The 15458-nt window shown below is 28.8% G+C and overlaps 1 protein-coding gene across 2 annotated transcripts; it reads left to right on the top strand.

Moving 5' to 3' along the window:
• The first annotated feature begins 3002 nt into the window (after positions 1-3002).
• Epg5 (ectopic P-granules autophagy protein 5) lies at positions 3003-15253 on the top strand. 2 transcript variants are annotated; one of them, XM_076909222.1, is made up of 30 exons: positions 3003-3442; positions 3804-4040; positions 4215-5387; positions 5929-6333; positions 6429-6651; positions 6763-6935; positions 6999-7139; positions 7375-7535; positions 7641-7770; positions 7846-8390; positions 8485-8662; positions 8911-8934; positions 9072-9299; positions 9388-9551; positions 9731-9916; positions 9993-10116; positions 10200-10718; positions 10806-10948; positions 11024-11198; positions 11496-11693; positions 11782-11913; positions 12009-12245; positions 12359-12542; positions 12611-13170; positions 13303-13472; positions 13548-13756; positions 13840-14085; positions 14201-14417; positions 14486-14695; positions 14875-15253. In XM_076909222.1, exons 1-30 carry the CDS (start codon positions 3419-3421, stop codon positions 15224-15226), a joined length of 7668 nt encoding a protein of 2555 aa, XP_076765337.1. In that variant the 5' UTR covers positions 3003-3418; the 3' UTR covers positions 15227-15253. The 2 variants fall into 2 exon arrangements, with proteins under 2 accessions (XP_076765337.1, XP_076765338.1); XM_076909223.1 differs by lacking the exon at positions 8911-8934.
• Positions 15254-15458: the final 205 nt, after the last annotated feature.

The following is a 15458-nucleotide window of genomic DNA, read 5'->3' as shown; positions in this document are numbered from 1 at the left end:
TAAAAACTGTAATATTTGTTAATACATAAATAAAAAAGAATTTTAGTTGATTAAAGTATTGAGTATTGAATAAGTTTAATTGTTGAATGTTACATTTCAATTCGTTAGATTTCAGTAGAATAGATATAACAGGAACCAGTCTGCACCATTTTTGCATTTCTTTTTCAATTTGATAACAAAATTTGGAATTAATATAATTCTTTAATATAACAAAAAAGTGTCGATGTTACGAAGTGTCGAAGTATACCGTTAATAAGTATTCACAATGACTTGTATCATTTTTTATTTAGACTTTAACTCCGTCTGACTCCGTCTGCTAAAACAATATCCGTACTGTTACATTATTTATGCTGATTAGAAACATATTGTACAGTTATAACGTAATCAGACAAAAAGAAGTAAAATAACACATTAACTAATACAAGTCACTTTTTTTTCTAGAAGGCATACTTTACATTTTTGCATTGTGGATAGCAATCATTACAAGTAAATCCTATCATTAAGAAATAAACGAACAAGTATATGAGTAAAGTGTTTTCATGAGGTGCTGTTAAAATCCTTACGACCTAGCATATGTATCATACTTTGAGAATAAATTGTTTTATTGTAAAACTATACCGAGTACCCCACTGATATGAAAGAAGTAAATAATTGTAAGTAAAATCTCGTTAATAACTGCATTATACGTGCATACATACATATATACATACATATATAAATATACAAAATTGAATAACATCGATATGAAATAGGATATGTTTGAAAATCATGGGAGACCAAATGTAGAATAGTTCTCTAAACAAGAACAAAGAAAATGTAAATCTGTAAACATAAATTATCGAGAAAACTAATCGATCATGACAAAATAATTCCCGGATATGAAAAACTCGTTCATCCTGACTTATACAGGGTGTTTCGAAACTCTACTGTGTAACACTAAATAACTTAATGACTTTAGAATATTGTGCTATAAAAAGAAAGCTTTATAAATATACATATGATTTTAAATGGTTGCTAGGTATGTCATCTTTGAAATATATACTTTGTAATTAATTTAAAAATTAATTTTATTTTTGACTTAACATATATATATTCACATTTATGTATTAGTAATATTTTTTCTAGCTGAAATTTTGTTTATTAGAAGTGAATGGCACTAGATAAAAAGTGAAGAATGAGAAAAATTTTTTTCAATTGTACTAAACTTTATGTTGCAGTACTTATATCAATCATCTAAAATCGAAAGTATATTTAAAGCATTTATATTAGTTACATACGAATTTTAATGAGTGTGTTAGTAAATTTGTATAAAAGGTCTTTGGAACATTTTTGCGCATTAAAAATTCTATTATATACATATATAAATATAATCCATATAAACAAATTGAAAAATTGATAATAATTCAGAAAGTTAAAAGCATTTTTGTTTTTTTTCTTGTTTATATTTTCGAATATCTTGCTCTTCGTATGTACGCTCAAATGAATTCTAGAGCAATTATATATTATATAAATGTAATGTATAATGAAAAATAGAAAAAGATGCAAAATATTCTAGGAAATGATGAAATGAAACGTGAAAAATCGAGCAGTTTGTTCTTGTAACAATTACATTACACATTAATAATTTTTGTATTTTTGTCAAGTATTAATCTATTGAACGAAAATGCAAAATGCATTGCGCCATTACTGCTATTATATATAATTATTGAAGAAAATAGCTATTACTGTGTATAAATATATATGAATATCTAAGAATAAATGTATTAAAAGAACCCTGTGACATAAATACAAATGTATTGTGTATAACAATTTCAATTCAATACCAACCGTTACGAAATTTTGTATACATTCTTCAATTATTTGAACAATCTTATAAATTTTTATATCCAAGACTTATAATTTTGTGTAATCGAAACGAAGTATGAAAAAGTAGCGCGTTGTGATGACCCTATGCATGCAACAAAATAGAAAAAAATAGAAACAAATTTATTTAAGAAATTATACTTTTGCAACTCATATTAGGTATCATATAAATGTAGAAGTATTTTTTTCACTATTTCATTAGAATTAGTAATATATTTTACGTGTCCTAATTTTTATATGTCGATTGAATAAGCAGGATATTCAAATTGAGGTAGGAAATACAGTTGTGGAAACATTATACCTATATATACGTTTCGGTTCCTGTATATACGTTTATATCTTTTGAGATGATTAATTACACTTTATGATTGATGAATTATAAACATTTCAAATTGTAAATATGTTGACAGAGTGGAATATTTTGAATGGAAGAAATGGCGATTGTTAGTGAAATATACTTCTTCAATTATAATTGAATTATATATAATTATATCTGCTTACTCATATATATATCTACATATATTCCATACATATCTATATTTTGTTATAAATGTGAAAATATACACAAACGAAAAACAGTTTCATTTTTTAAAAAATTATAATTATATATGATGTTACTATGTATTTCTATGGAATTGCAATTCCAATATACATGTATATTGGAAATATACATGCATGCATGTATATATTTCTACTTTTAAAAATATTTGAAGAGTATACTTATATGTACAATTCAGCGGAACAGTAAAGATATTTAATTTCATGATATAGGTTAATACCAATAGCAAAAATACTGAATTTGCCAAAATTTTATTATCTATTTAATTTTTTTGTCGATAGTATTTGTGTATGTCATGCTGCACTGTAGTTAGTTTTAATTGCGATGATTTCTATTAGTATTTAAATGTCCTGAATCTGGATACAATTTATTTTAACAAAGAGTACGTGGCATCATTTCCAAGGACTGCTAGAAATAAAATACGTCGCATCTGTTATGACGAGAACCTATATATTAAAAAATTTCACGTTGACAAAATGAACGATATGATTCTCACTAAATAATCGTGCTCTAGACTATCAAAATTAAAATATATCTTGTCGCAAGTGTAGATATCAGCGCTACGTGCGGCACATCGCAGAAACTTATGGTTGACCAGCATTTTTCCCAAGTGTGACAAGCTCTGGGCACGACAGGATCGTTGCGATAGTCTATACATACATGGCAATTGTCCATAAAACTTTTATTGATATTATTTCATTAAATTAATTTTCTTCCCCTCTAAATAAGAAATTAATATCGTATGATTGTAATATGAAAACAACTGATTTGCAGTTACAATATGCTTTCATAAAATGTAGATTATGCAAACAGTAGTGAAAAATCGTAACACAATACTTGTAATGTCAACATATAAAGTGGTACTGTAGAAGTTTGTTATGATGTGATACACATAATCCTTATGTTTTGGATATTTTATATGTTTATGTTGTACAACAAATTCGACGTTCATATATAAAGGACATTTACACAAAATTTCTTGTATATGTGTATAAAATGGAGATACTAAAACAACGACAGGTAAATATTTATGTTTTTGCGTCTTCTTTTCGCGTACTGTCTTTGTATAATCTCCGTTTTAATAGTCTGTCATTTTATAAGTACAGTTATTTGTTTAAAGGAAATATAAGGGATGCAATGTGTGTAAGCTTGTCAAGTTATATATTATATTATATTATGTTGTTGTGTATTCTAAGTTATCCTATAATATATACTTATGTTTGACATATTTGGATTAGCTTAAGCTCTCAATATTTAAATTATAATCAAGTCAAGGCACAAATGTGTTAACAACTTGGCGTCATAATTTATCTTAAATATGATTGATATTTATAATTTTTGAAAGCTTTTGACTAAATTTAATAAATATGCATGTTTTCAGAAAAAAAAGGAAGAGAAAACAAAGTTTTCTATAGAACAACAAATACCAGATGTTCCAACATTGGAAGAATTTGAATATCTTCTCGAAGAATCACCTACGAATTACCCTAAAGGAGAGGGTATTGAAAATATGGAAAGTGAATTACATTCTGCTGCAATTGATACTGATCTTTATGAGCAACAGTCTGCTCATAAAACTATAGAAGATGCAGAAGGCTTTCAGGCTATAAATGTTAAAGTACTGTATTTAATATCTTTTTAATGATGTGTACAGTTAAATAATCCAATTTTTATTTAAATAATACAAAATATTTCTCTATAACTTTCTCTAACTATGCTTAGAGCAAAGTTATGGTCTGATCCACTTGTTAAAGTTGCTTTGTACAATTTAAATATCATTTTTTCGATTCAGGATGAAATTGACAGTGACATTGGGAATGAAATTGAAAATTTGACATTACAATGGAATGATATAGAAGAGAAAGTGGAAAAGGTTGTGACATCTATTTCTACAGTACAATCAGAGAATAATACAACTGATGATTGTATTGATGGAAGTACAACATCGAATTTATCTCAAATTGCTTCAAATACATCAGATTCAAAAAATTGTATACAAAATAAGGAAGTAAAAAGTCAGTCAGAATCTGTTGTACATCAAAAAGATGATACGCATGCCACTTTTAAGGAAATTGTGCCATTTACAGAGAGTCAGATAGCATCATTGTATATTAATCAGGAATTAGCATTGGTTGATACATTTATTTCAGAATTTACAGAAACACAACTTAAAAGTGGTCCAATTAGACAGCAACATAGATTGCATGAGCTTTTAATGAACTATCTTCGTATAAGAAACCATTTAATTATCAACTCTCATGAATTGGAAATTTTAAAAAAGTCCTGTAGAGAAATGCAAAAACAATTATGGTGCTTAGATAAAGCATGCATTTCAGAAGCAGGAGAATGTCAAGATGGAAATCCTGTTACTGCTACACATGAATATTGTACTGCACGTTTCAATAAGGAAGCATTAGCGGCATTAAGCCGAAAATTGACAACAATAAAGGAATTGTTACACAATACTCAAGCTTTATATTGCTATGAAGCTGAAGTGTTAAAGTTGCAAATTGAGCATTATATTCAAAGAGTATGCATGTCTTGCAACGAATTTACAAATCTTTCTCAAAATGCACCTATTAATTTGTTACCAATGCATGAATCTCCAGAAACAATTTCACAATTAATGGAAATTAGAATGTGCATAACTATATTGTTTAATTTTCAAAGAAAATTGTTAAAAGATGGAAAGTTTGTAACGGATACTAGAGAATGGCTCACAAGATTAATAGCAATTTTGTTGAGAGTGGCAACCTGGCAAGACCATTTATTTATACTGAATCATATCTTGAGATGTCCTGGTGGGGTAATGAATTGGGCTCGTAGTTATGTTCAAATTCCAATACCAGAACAACGTGGTAAACTAAGCATATCTCCATTGAATGATCCATATTTAGATCATGTAATAGCTACATTGGCTGTTATTCTTTTACCAATTAAAGATAGAGATAAATTTCTTGAACAGGTATTTAAATAGTCATTTATTTATTACATATAAGGAAAGACCACAATTATGACGTTGTCCATTTTAATCAAACTTTTTCTGATGAATTTAGTGAGAAAATTATAAATATATGTAATATTTAATGTCACTAAATTATAGATTATTCAATTCCTTAAAAAGAAAAAATAATATGTTCACTAGTTTATGAATGTATTATTATGTTATATTTGTTGTCACAGCTAATGTAAGTAGAAATGTATTATACCGTAAATATAATATTCAGTACCCCTGTAAGTGTAATATTCTTGAATATAAAAAAATAAGTATATTTGTAGTTTTTAAAGAAAATTAAATATTAAATATCTTTATAAATATTGCACATTAACAAAAACGCTCGCATATGGGTCTGTTTACTTTTCCTTTAGATTCACCAGACAAAGTTTGACTAAAATCAACGAAGCTACTGCTGTGACCTTTCCTTGTAAGTAATAATTAATTAACTAATAATAGTAATAATAGTAGTAGCAATAATCAATCTGATGAGGTATATGATTTTCAATAGGTACAAAAATCATTACAAGACACTACAAGTAATCCAGGTGATACAGTTTGGGTAATATTAGATGAAGATGGAGAAGAAGATGAAGATATAGCTAATGTTGGTGTAAACCTATTTGAAAGTGACCTTATTTCTTTACTGAATCAAATTCCTTTTAGTAAAGTATTTGAGCAGGTGTTGTACATTCAGTACCAGAATAATGATTATCATCAAAACAAAACTTACATTACACATCATCATTTGTTACGAATGTTTGCATTTTTTACGACAATTGTCAAAGTTTTAAAGCAAGGCTTAAAAACATATGATTCCCCAAGATATAGACAATTAACCAAACGGCTAAGTGCATTAATTAGGGATATTGTACAATATGCTAATGATCAGTGGGAGGACTTTGATAGAAAAAAGGTAGTACCATTACATTGTTACAATGCTTAATAGTATTTTTCATATAAATTTGAGATTATTCTATTTATTAATTCTCTGAATATTTGTTTTTATAGGTTTCTGATGCATCTGTGTTACTGAAACTTCAACTTGAATTTGATTGTTTTTTTCTGAAAGCAATTTTATGCATATTTTCTTCACGTCGTTTGGGCGCATGGCAGTATCTAGCTTCCATTCCGTATCATTTAATATCATCTAATACATTGTGGCAGATATACTATATTTTACACACCGATTGTACACAAACAGATACACATACTTCTAATAAATACATACATGGTATGTATAGTTCTATGTTGAAAGAATAATATAAATATACAAGTGATATCTTAGGTTGTTCAAACAGATCTTATTTGAATATCAATTTTTGTATTTTGTATAATGTTAAAGATTGGGTGGATGAATTGCATTCTTCGCAACTTCGTGCAAAATTTGAAGAAAAATTAAGTACAATGCCAGGAGATGAATCATATTTTCTTTTAACAACTTTTGCTAATATGGCTATGGCAAGAACTGACAAAGATTACGATTTTGTGCGAACAGTAACAATAGACTTGTTCCAAGTATGTATTATTTTTTACATTGTTTATAAGTATTTAGTATTTAACAATAATCATAATTTACAGATTGGATTTTTAAGTGAAAAGACCCAAGATTCTTGTTCAAAAGATGCTCGATCTCTTTTATCAAATTTAACAAATAAATATCCTTCTTTGCTGTCAGATATCTTACAAAAGTTACGAAATAACTTTGCATTAGTTGGGAAGGTAAAACAAATATTGCACATGTATTATATAATAAGTTATTTTCCATGTGAATAAGTATATTATGGAATCTAGTTACACATCACAAACTGAACTATAATAACGAGGAAATCGGGAGGGATACAGAAGTTATAAGTATAATTTCTGATTGGAGAATCCGTATGTGATTCTCAGTGGTATTCCCTCAATGTTTCCTCACCTCATATAATGTTTTTAGACTTAATCTTATTAATTTCAGCTAAGTTTATATTTATTCACTGACTTAAAGTTAAACAAATGGATATTGCAAGAGGAAGATATCATTATTCTTTCTACATGGTTGCACCAACATCCATTGGCATCGACTGAAAATCATTTGGCTCGTTTAATTCTGACTCATTTAAATTGGGGATTTGATAAGTAAGAATAAGTTTATGTAATATAAACTATTGTATTTTTTTTTTAATTCTGTTTAAAAAAATTACTAATTATTTAATGGAAATTCAATTTGTATGTTTCCTGTAGGAGTAATAACTTGTATTTGCCGATCGATTTACACAGACGGATAGCATTATTAATCGTCGAGCTTACTATGAAGTATGTACCTGACTCATCTGTTCAAAATGCCTCAATAATAACAGAAGGCGTTAAACAGGTATGATTTTTTGATATCTTTATTTAAAGAGAAAACTATATCTTAATTCTTTATGTTAATTACTGAAATTTATAGGTTTCGTCAATGATAAGGCCTCAAAATGCTGAACAAGCTTTTTCATTGTGGGCGTGGAATATGATTTCTAAACTTAGATTACACCAGCTTGATCAATCTGAGGCTCTTTGTCAGCATGCACTTTTAAACCCCACTGCAGCGTTTGCTCATGTACCGGATATGGATTCCGATCCATGTTTAGAAATTCTAATCACTGGTACACGAGAAAAGCAGCCCATTGCATGCTATGTAGCAACAATTATGACACTATGGGGTCATTCTGTACCTTTGATATGTTCGAAAGGTTTCAGCCAATTAGAAATATTACAGAATCACAGTAGATATGAACAAGTGCTTACATGTTTGCATCATATCGTGCCTTTATTCTTAGAATGCGTTGATTCCTTACTTAAAAATGATAAATTTATTAGTATCATTATTTCTTTGATCATGGCTGACAGATCTTATATGAAAGTGGCTAAAAGTCTTATAGTCCCAGAATTTCCAGGAACAATACTAAAACAATTTTCAAATATGATAAATTCTCATTTATATAATTTTAAAAAGTAAATATAAACGTACTTTTTTTGTGTTTTTAAATGTTAATATTGAACAAATAATATTTTATTAGTAACATAAAAAATATACCTTGTGTTACAGATATAATTTACAAACACCAAAAAGCTTTGTATATCTTTGGTTGAATACACTTGTACTTATACCTGATTGGAATAAAGATCAAAATGTAATGTATTTGATGGATATAGTTATCAGTGCCGCATTTTTTCACGCAGATGCAAAAGTAACAGTGGATCACATGTTTCAGAATCTTTTTTCCGTAAGATCGAATACAATTTCTAATTTTTATTCTAATATAAAGTGCGTTAAATAATTACAAAAGAAATTAAAATACTTGTTACCGAAATGATTACATTAAATTATTTATGTTAAATTTTATCTCTTAATAATATATATAATATTATAAATTATCTAACATATTTAAATTCCAATTTTGTATTTAAGAGAAAAAGATTGAAGCAATATTTTATTAACTTGTACAACTAAAAAGTTTGTTTATTTTATTAGTTTGCCATAGAGGAAAGTAACGAGGTGCGATATGTTTCATTTATATAACAATATATGTTAATTTGTTTTTGTAAAATCACTTGAATATTATTTACATTAAAGTGGGTGTAATAAAATTTTATTACAATGTAAAGGATTTATAGTCAGTGTACAATTTTCAGAGTACATCCAATCGGAATGTGATAGCATCATTTGGGTCATTTTTAAATTGGGCAACTGGTTCTTCCAATTCAATTAGTCTTTTAGGAAAATCTACTCAGTCAGTTTGGGTTGCTTATCAAGTATTGTTAACTGAACAATATAATCGAGAAATTAAAACTGGGTTGTGGCGTGAAATTTTAAAGGAGTTGTCAGTGCAACCTAAAATATCTTTAGACAATGCCATTAAGGTATATTTTATAATATTTAATATATATTTAATATTTTTTAAACTATGTATGATATAAAGTATATTAATGTATTTAATATTATTTTCAGCGGGCTTGTACGACTGTAAAAATGCAACCATTTGGAGCTAATGCTTTGTCAATATATCGTTGGTCACAACAAGCATTAGTTACACCTATAGATCATCCCATTCTTCCTCTTTTGTGGCAAAACTTTTTCGCTTTATTTCTTGCCAGAGTCCCTTCAAAATCAGGGTTTGTTTTACAAAAAATTATGCATTTCATGTTGTACATATAGAGTGTTTAGAAAAGAAAAGTGAAACTCCAAAGCAAATAATACTTACAGAAACGAATAGAAACGTTTTGTAACTTGTGAAATTTGATTCAAATTGAACCAAATTTTTAAATAGTATTATTCCATATTATTTTTTTAGAGTCACTGATCATAGCGGAATTGGTGAAAGGTTTTTTGAAGGCATGGTTAACTTAAGTTACCTAAAAAAATTAAAAAAACGACTACATGATATTACTACATACTTCCAGTTAAAAGGTGAAAAAGATTTAGATAATGGAAAGTCAATTACTGATGATAGACGGACATTTTACTTTAATACAGCAAGGTGTGTAACGTTATTAAATGCAATAAACAAAGCTGTAGAAAGAACATATTATGTATATATGTTTTTATTTTTATAGATTTTATAAAACTTTAAGTTTATGGCTTGAGGAACCAAGATTGCACGAGCCGGGACTTTATTTACCAGCACTACCTCCGCAGTACATGTCACAGAAATTAATATTACTTATCCAAGATGATTGGGTAATATACTAGTATTTTAATTCCCTTGTTACAAACATTGGATTTCTAAGGAAGTTAGCATTCTTTTATATTTTTTTATGCAGACACCATGGTTAGAGTATATTGATTATTGGGCAGTTCAACAGAATCAAATAATAGCAGTTGAGGAATGGGAGCATACATGTTCTAGGGAGCAAGAAAATCATCAAAATGGAAAAGATACATCAGTTTTATTATCTGAAATGGCCGAACCATTACAAAAAATATTTAAAAGATTAACTACATATGAGAATCCTGTTCCACCACCATCTTTATGTCGAGCCCAAACAGTTCTTAATTTTATCTCTAAAGAGAGTGTTTATAACTCTAATTCAGTAATTGATCATATCAAACCGTATCTTAAAATAATATTAGATTATGCTCAGACATATAGTTTTATGATTTCTGAGCACATTGCAACAGATTCTAGCTTTTTGGAAGTAGTCCCTACACTTTATCGAGAAACTGAGAATCAGGTAACATTACATGCATTGTGTGATCCAGCACCTCTAAATCAGAAACAATCTAGATCCGGAACACCGCCTACCGTGCATTGTGCTGGTCCAGCAATAATTACAGTTAACGTAAGATTGATTATATTATATCATATGTATATATAGCGTATATGTATCTGAATCTATTAATTTCTTATGGAATATTTTAATGTTTAGGTGCCTGAAGCTTGTATTAACGATGGAGTTGATCGCTTAATAGCACAAAATAGAGCCGAATATGAAAATCTATTGGTAAAAGCTAGTCAACCACCACCAAGTAAAGTTACCCAAGGATGTGTCTTCATAGATCATTTAATTGCGTGTGTATAATATGAGATAAACTTTATACATATTTAAATATGAACTGAATTTATAATCACTTTATTATTTTTTAGAATTTTAGTACATGAAATAACTATAAATCGAACTAACGAAAACTCAATATTGTCCAAAATCCAAGACAGTGGAGTTAAATTGTTTTATTATCTTATAGAATATTATACAGAAGAAGCATCATTATGTCCACCAACAAAGCAACTTATTACTACCTGTTTAGAAAAATTGGGACAGGTAAAAATAAATTTTTTTATGATAAATTCATAAGGTTCATCATAATTTCTATACTAGAAGACACTTTTGTGTTTGAGCATATCTTTAGATATATTTCTATTCATTAAGGCAAAGTTGTTTGAACTTTCTGGCCCCACACAGATTAAATCACAATCATAAATTGTATGAAAGTAAAATAGCAGTGGGGGCTAATTGCTTTCCGTGATTTTCGAAAATACACCGCGTTGTTAGCATGTAAAATGAATAGAATAATAAATTTTAATAGATACATTATTAATACAGTGTTAATTGTGATAGTCGTTTATTAATGGAGAGGAAAGTCAAGGTCCACAATTATTAAATACCATTATGCGAAAACCGAATCTTGGTGGTTTGCTTGGACCTTATTTTACGCCTGTCGCTGGTAGTGCTTCAACATTTTTACAAATGTATCAAACTGTAGTTGAATTCTCTAGAGGCACAAATATCGATCTCTGTTTTGTGCTATTATCAAAAGTATGTACAATCCTTGTATAATATATTTAGATGGTATGTAATATCCATGCCTGTAATAACATAATTTTTATCTATATTTTGATTTTAGTTTGATGTGGGAATCTGGTTAAATTATAAACGTCCAAGATTAAGTGAACGATCAACATTCATTGATCTAATATCTAATGCTCTTTGCGACATGGGTCTTAATCCTGAAGAAATGAAACTTGTATTACACGAGGTATTTATATGTATTATAAGTAAATATTACTTTACAAAGCAAAATATTATACACAAACTTTATATTAATTAAAACTTCTTTATCTAATTTCGTAGTTATTTAGAAACCATCTGCGGCTTGTATTGTCACATGAATTTCCTGAACATTATGGTGAAGTTTTAAGTGTTTTATTAAAAAGTAGTGAAAGCCAAAATTTATCATTAGATGTTTGGCATGATTTTTTAAGAACCCTCAGTGGTAAATTCAAGAATGCATTTTCAATACAATCTTCTAAAATTAGAGATGACATTCGTCATTATGCTACCGAACAAAGACTTTTATCTCGACAAGAGGTTTGTACGTCCATCTGCACATATTATCAATAATTTTATATTTATTTGTAGTTTACAATCTTTAATATAAATATGTTTGAAAGTGAACTTATGTATTTTGCATTTGATTACAGATTTATGACACAGCAACATTATTAAATAGACATTTTATGCAAGAACGTTTACAGTATGGTCTTTATGGTTTATATCCAAAATATAGAATTTATAATGAACCATTAAGTGTATTCCTTGGAATGGTGGGTCACGCTCTTGTTGCACTTACCCTTCGATCAGATTGGGGCTCGTTAGGAGATCAGTGTAAGTATACCTTTGTTGTATATAATATTCGCAATATAATATAATTAGTATGTTTATTTCATTTAAAGTGTGCGAGAAAATATGGCCCGTTTTAAGTGAAATGTATTCACCTTGGATTACGCCATACTGGACGCGAAATTTAAAGGAACCAACTGCCGCGTGGATTCAACAACTTGCAGACGATCGATCTGTTTTATTACCATGGATTATTACAGATGGTCCATATGCTAACAAAATTGTAGGGATGTTCGTTGAGTGCATTCGTTTTATCATCGATACATTACCAGCATCCAGCAAGATACTTTGTTTTCTCTGGCAATTTTATGTTACTAATTTTGCACATGCTTCAGTTAAAGATCATATTTTAAATGTTATTCATGGTAATTTCCTATCGTTACCATGGGATCGTTTCTATCCATCGGTAAATGATGTGGAATTGATGGTAAAAGTGATTGACCAATATTTACCAGACAGTCACTTATTCCTTGGAAGTGTATTTACATGCGTACACTGGTCACTTTGGATGAATGATTTTTTAGTAACACAGCCATTGCCTATTGTAGCAAGGATGCATGTTTGTTTATTAAATTTATTAGTAAAATTATCCAATGAACCAAATGTTAGACAGGTAATTATTTGTTATTTTATTAATTAAATATATTCTATAAATCCCGAGTAGTCGTTACATAAAAAAGACAAATGATTGATTTTTCAAATTATGTTATTTACACTTTTCGTGATATTTTGATATAAATTTCAGAATGACAAAGTGATTCAGTTAATCATAGAAGCTGAAAAATTTTCGTGGCATCTGTTGGATGCAACTGCATATGATCATATAATTAATTCACATATCATGAGTTGCGATCCAAGAGTTGTTCTTTGTGGTGATAACGAGCAATGCCATCCTATATATACAGCTGTGGATAAGTATGTATAAATCTTATTCCGTTAGTTCAGCTTTAATGGTTAATTTGTTGTTATTAAATAAAATATATTTAATAGCTTGTTAAAGGTAGCAGCTGGTTATGAACCTGTCGTAAATCACTTTCATCCTACTACATTAAAAAAACGACAATTGTATGTACGTTCTTCTGTAAAATTATTGATCATTTGTACAACACGATACAAATCTTTATTGTCCACAACTCCAAAAGCAATAAACAATACATTACTTAAAATGTTGGATGACATGGAGGCAGTTATTATGAACAGTAAGTATAATATTTTTATGTAATTTCGATTATTGTGAATATTCAAGAATTTTGATAATTAAAATTTAAAAAATAATATTCAGCTGTTTCAGAATCACAGCAGATTCCAGAAGCAAGTTTATTAATTACTGAATTACTCTATGTTATGAATCAAAGTGCATTCCTTATGGAACATCTTCGTACCAGTTGGACATCTTGGCTTTTGAAAAGGTCAGCTAATAATCCAATCCTTATGAGTATACTCAAAGTTATTGGAACAACAATTACTTCACCGTTAGTACTTGGAGAACTGATGGAAGCTGCATTAGAAGCATATTTTAAATTTAATGGTGCGTAAAATTAGCAATAATATTTCAATAATACTTGCAGAAAATACGTTGAGAATGTTTATTTAAGAAGCTGCATTTTCCCAATTTATATCGCACATTTTAATTTGTATGGTAGCATCTGAAGAAGTTTCATCGACTTGGGCATCGGCTTTAACAATTTTGCAATCAGTGTTACCTCGGCAACCATCATTGGAATCATTCTTAGTTTCTGAGGGGAAGCTTCTTGCCTTGTACTTTATCTTACTTAAGCGACTTCCATTATGTCAAGATATTAGAGAAGAGGGAGTGCTCCTTATAAATTTAGTTGATTGGATCTCTGCTCTCAGGCCAATGTATGTAATAAATTATTAAACATTTATATACTGACATGTTCCTATTCAATTTAATATTTTCTATTTAGGAATATAGATGAAGAAAAATTACCTCTTCTTTGGGCTAAAACTTGTGAACTGGCATATAGGCAATGTCAATATAATGAAAACACTAGAATTGCTGCTAAAGCTCTGAAAGGTTTAGCACGTTCGTTATTAACTATTGCTGATGATGGTGGACAGGGGTGGGGCATACTAGATGTCATTGGTCTTAGAAAAAGTTCCCACCTTTCAATAAAGTAAGTTAAATAACTATGGTATTATAAAGTTTTGATACCAAACAATTAGACATATAATAGACGTAGACATATATTGTCTTTTCATATTTGCGGTTGTTTCGCAACAGCCGACAATAGGCGTGCGATAATTAAGGAACTATGCAATTAAATACTAAAAGTCGTGCTTTGTATTTATATAGGTGCAAGTTTTTAAGTCGCGCAATAGGAGTATATTGCTTAGCCCAATTACCCGAATCAAAGTCGGAGGAACAGTTAGTAAGATTCACGCCTCATTCGGCTGGAGTAGCATCACCAAGAACAGGTGAACTGGACGTAATGGAGATTCGACCTAGTGCAGAAGCTATCAAAGCTATGCAAACTTTAGAAGGACTTATATTAAACAAACAATATATGGAATTTAAAGGAGATATAGAAAGATCAATTAAATTAATTAGAGATCCTGCTAATTCTTTACATAATGCAACAATAATCATAGGTGTATTGACAACTGAGCTTTACAATCAAAGATATTTACATGTTTTGATGAATTAATATAATTATTATATTTTAACAGAGTAATATATCATGCAATTTTATATCTGTTAACTTATATTTGTTATTTTTTATTATACAGGAGCTGAAAGTAGGTACTTGTTTTACACTAAATACTTCAAGTTTAATAAATTTGCAAATATTATGTAAACCTCTCTAGTCATAAACATTTGATTATATTTATAGATGGTATATTTGGAAATAAAAATTATTTGTATAAAATTTCTTACTT

This window comes from Xylocopa sonorina, chromosome 1 (assembly GCF_050948175.1).
Source record: "Xylocopa sonorina isolate GNS202 chromosome 1, iyXylSono1_principal, whole genome shotgun sequence".
Lineage (NCBI taxonomy): Eukaryota > Metazoa > Arthropoda > Insecta > Hymenoptera > Apidae > Xylocopa > Xylocopa sonorina.
The sequence above is the reverse complement of the archived record's forward strand: the minus strand, read 5'-3'. Positions and strand labels throughout refer to the sequence as shown.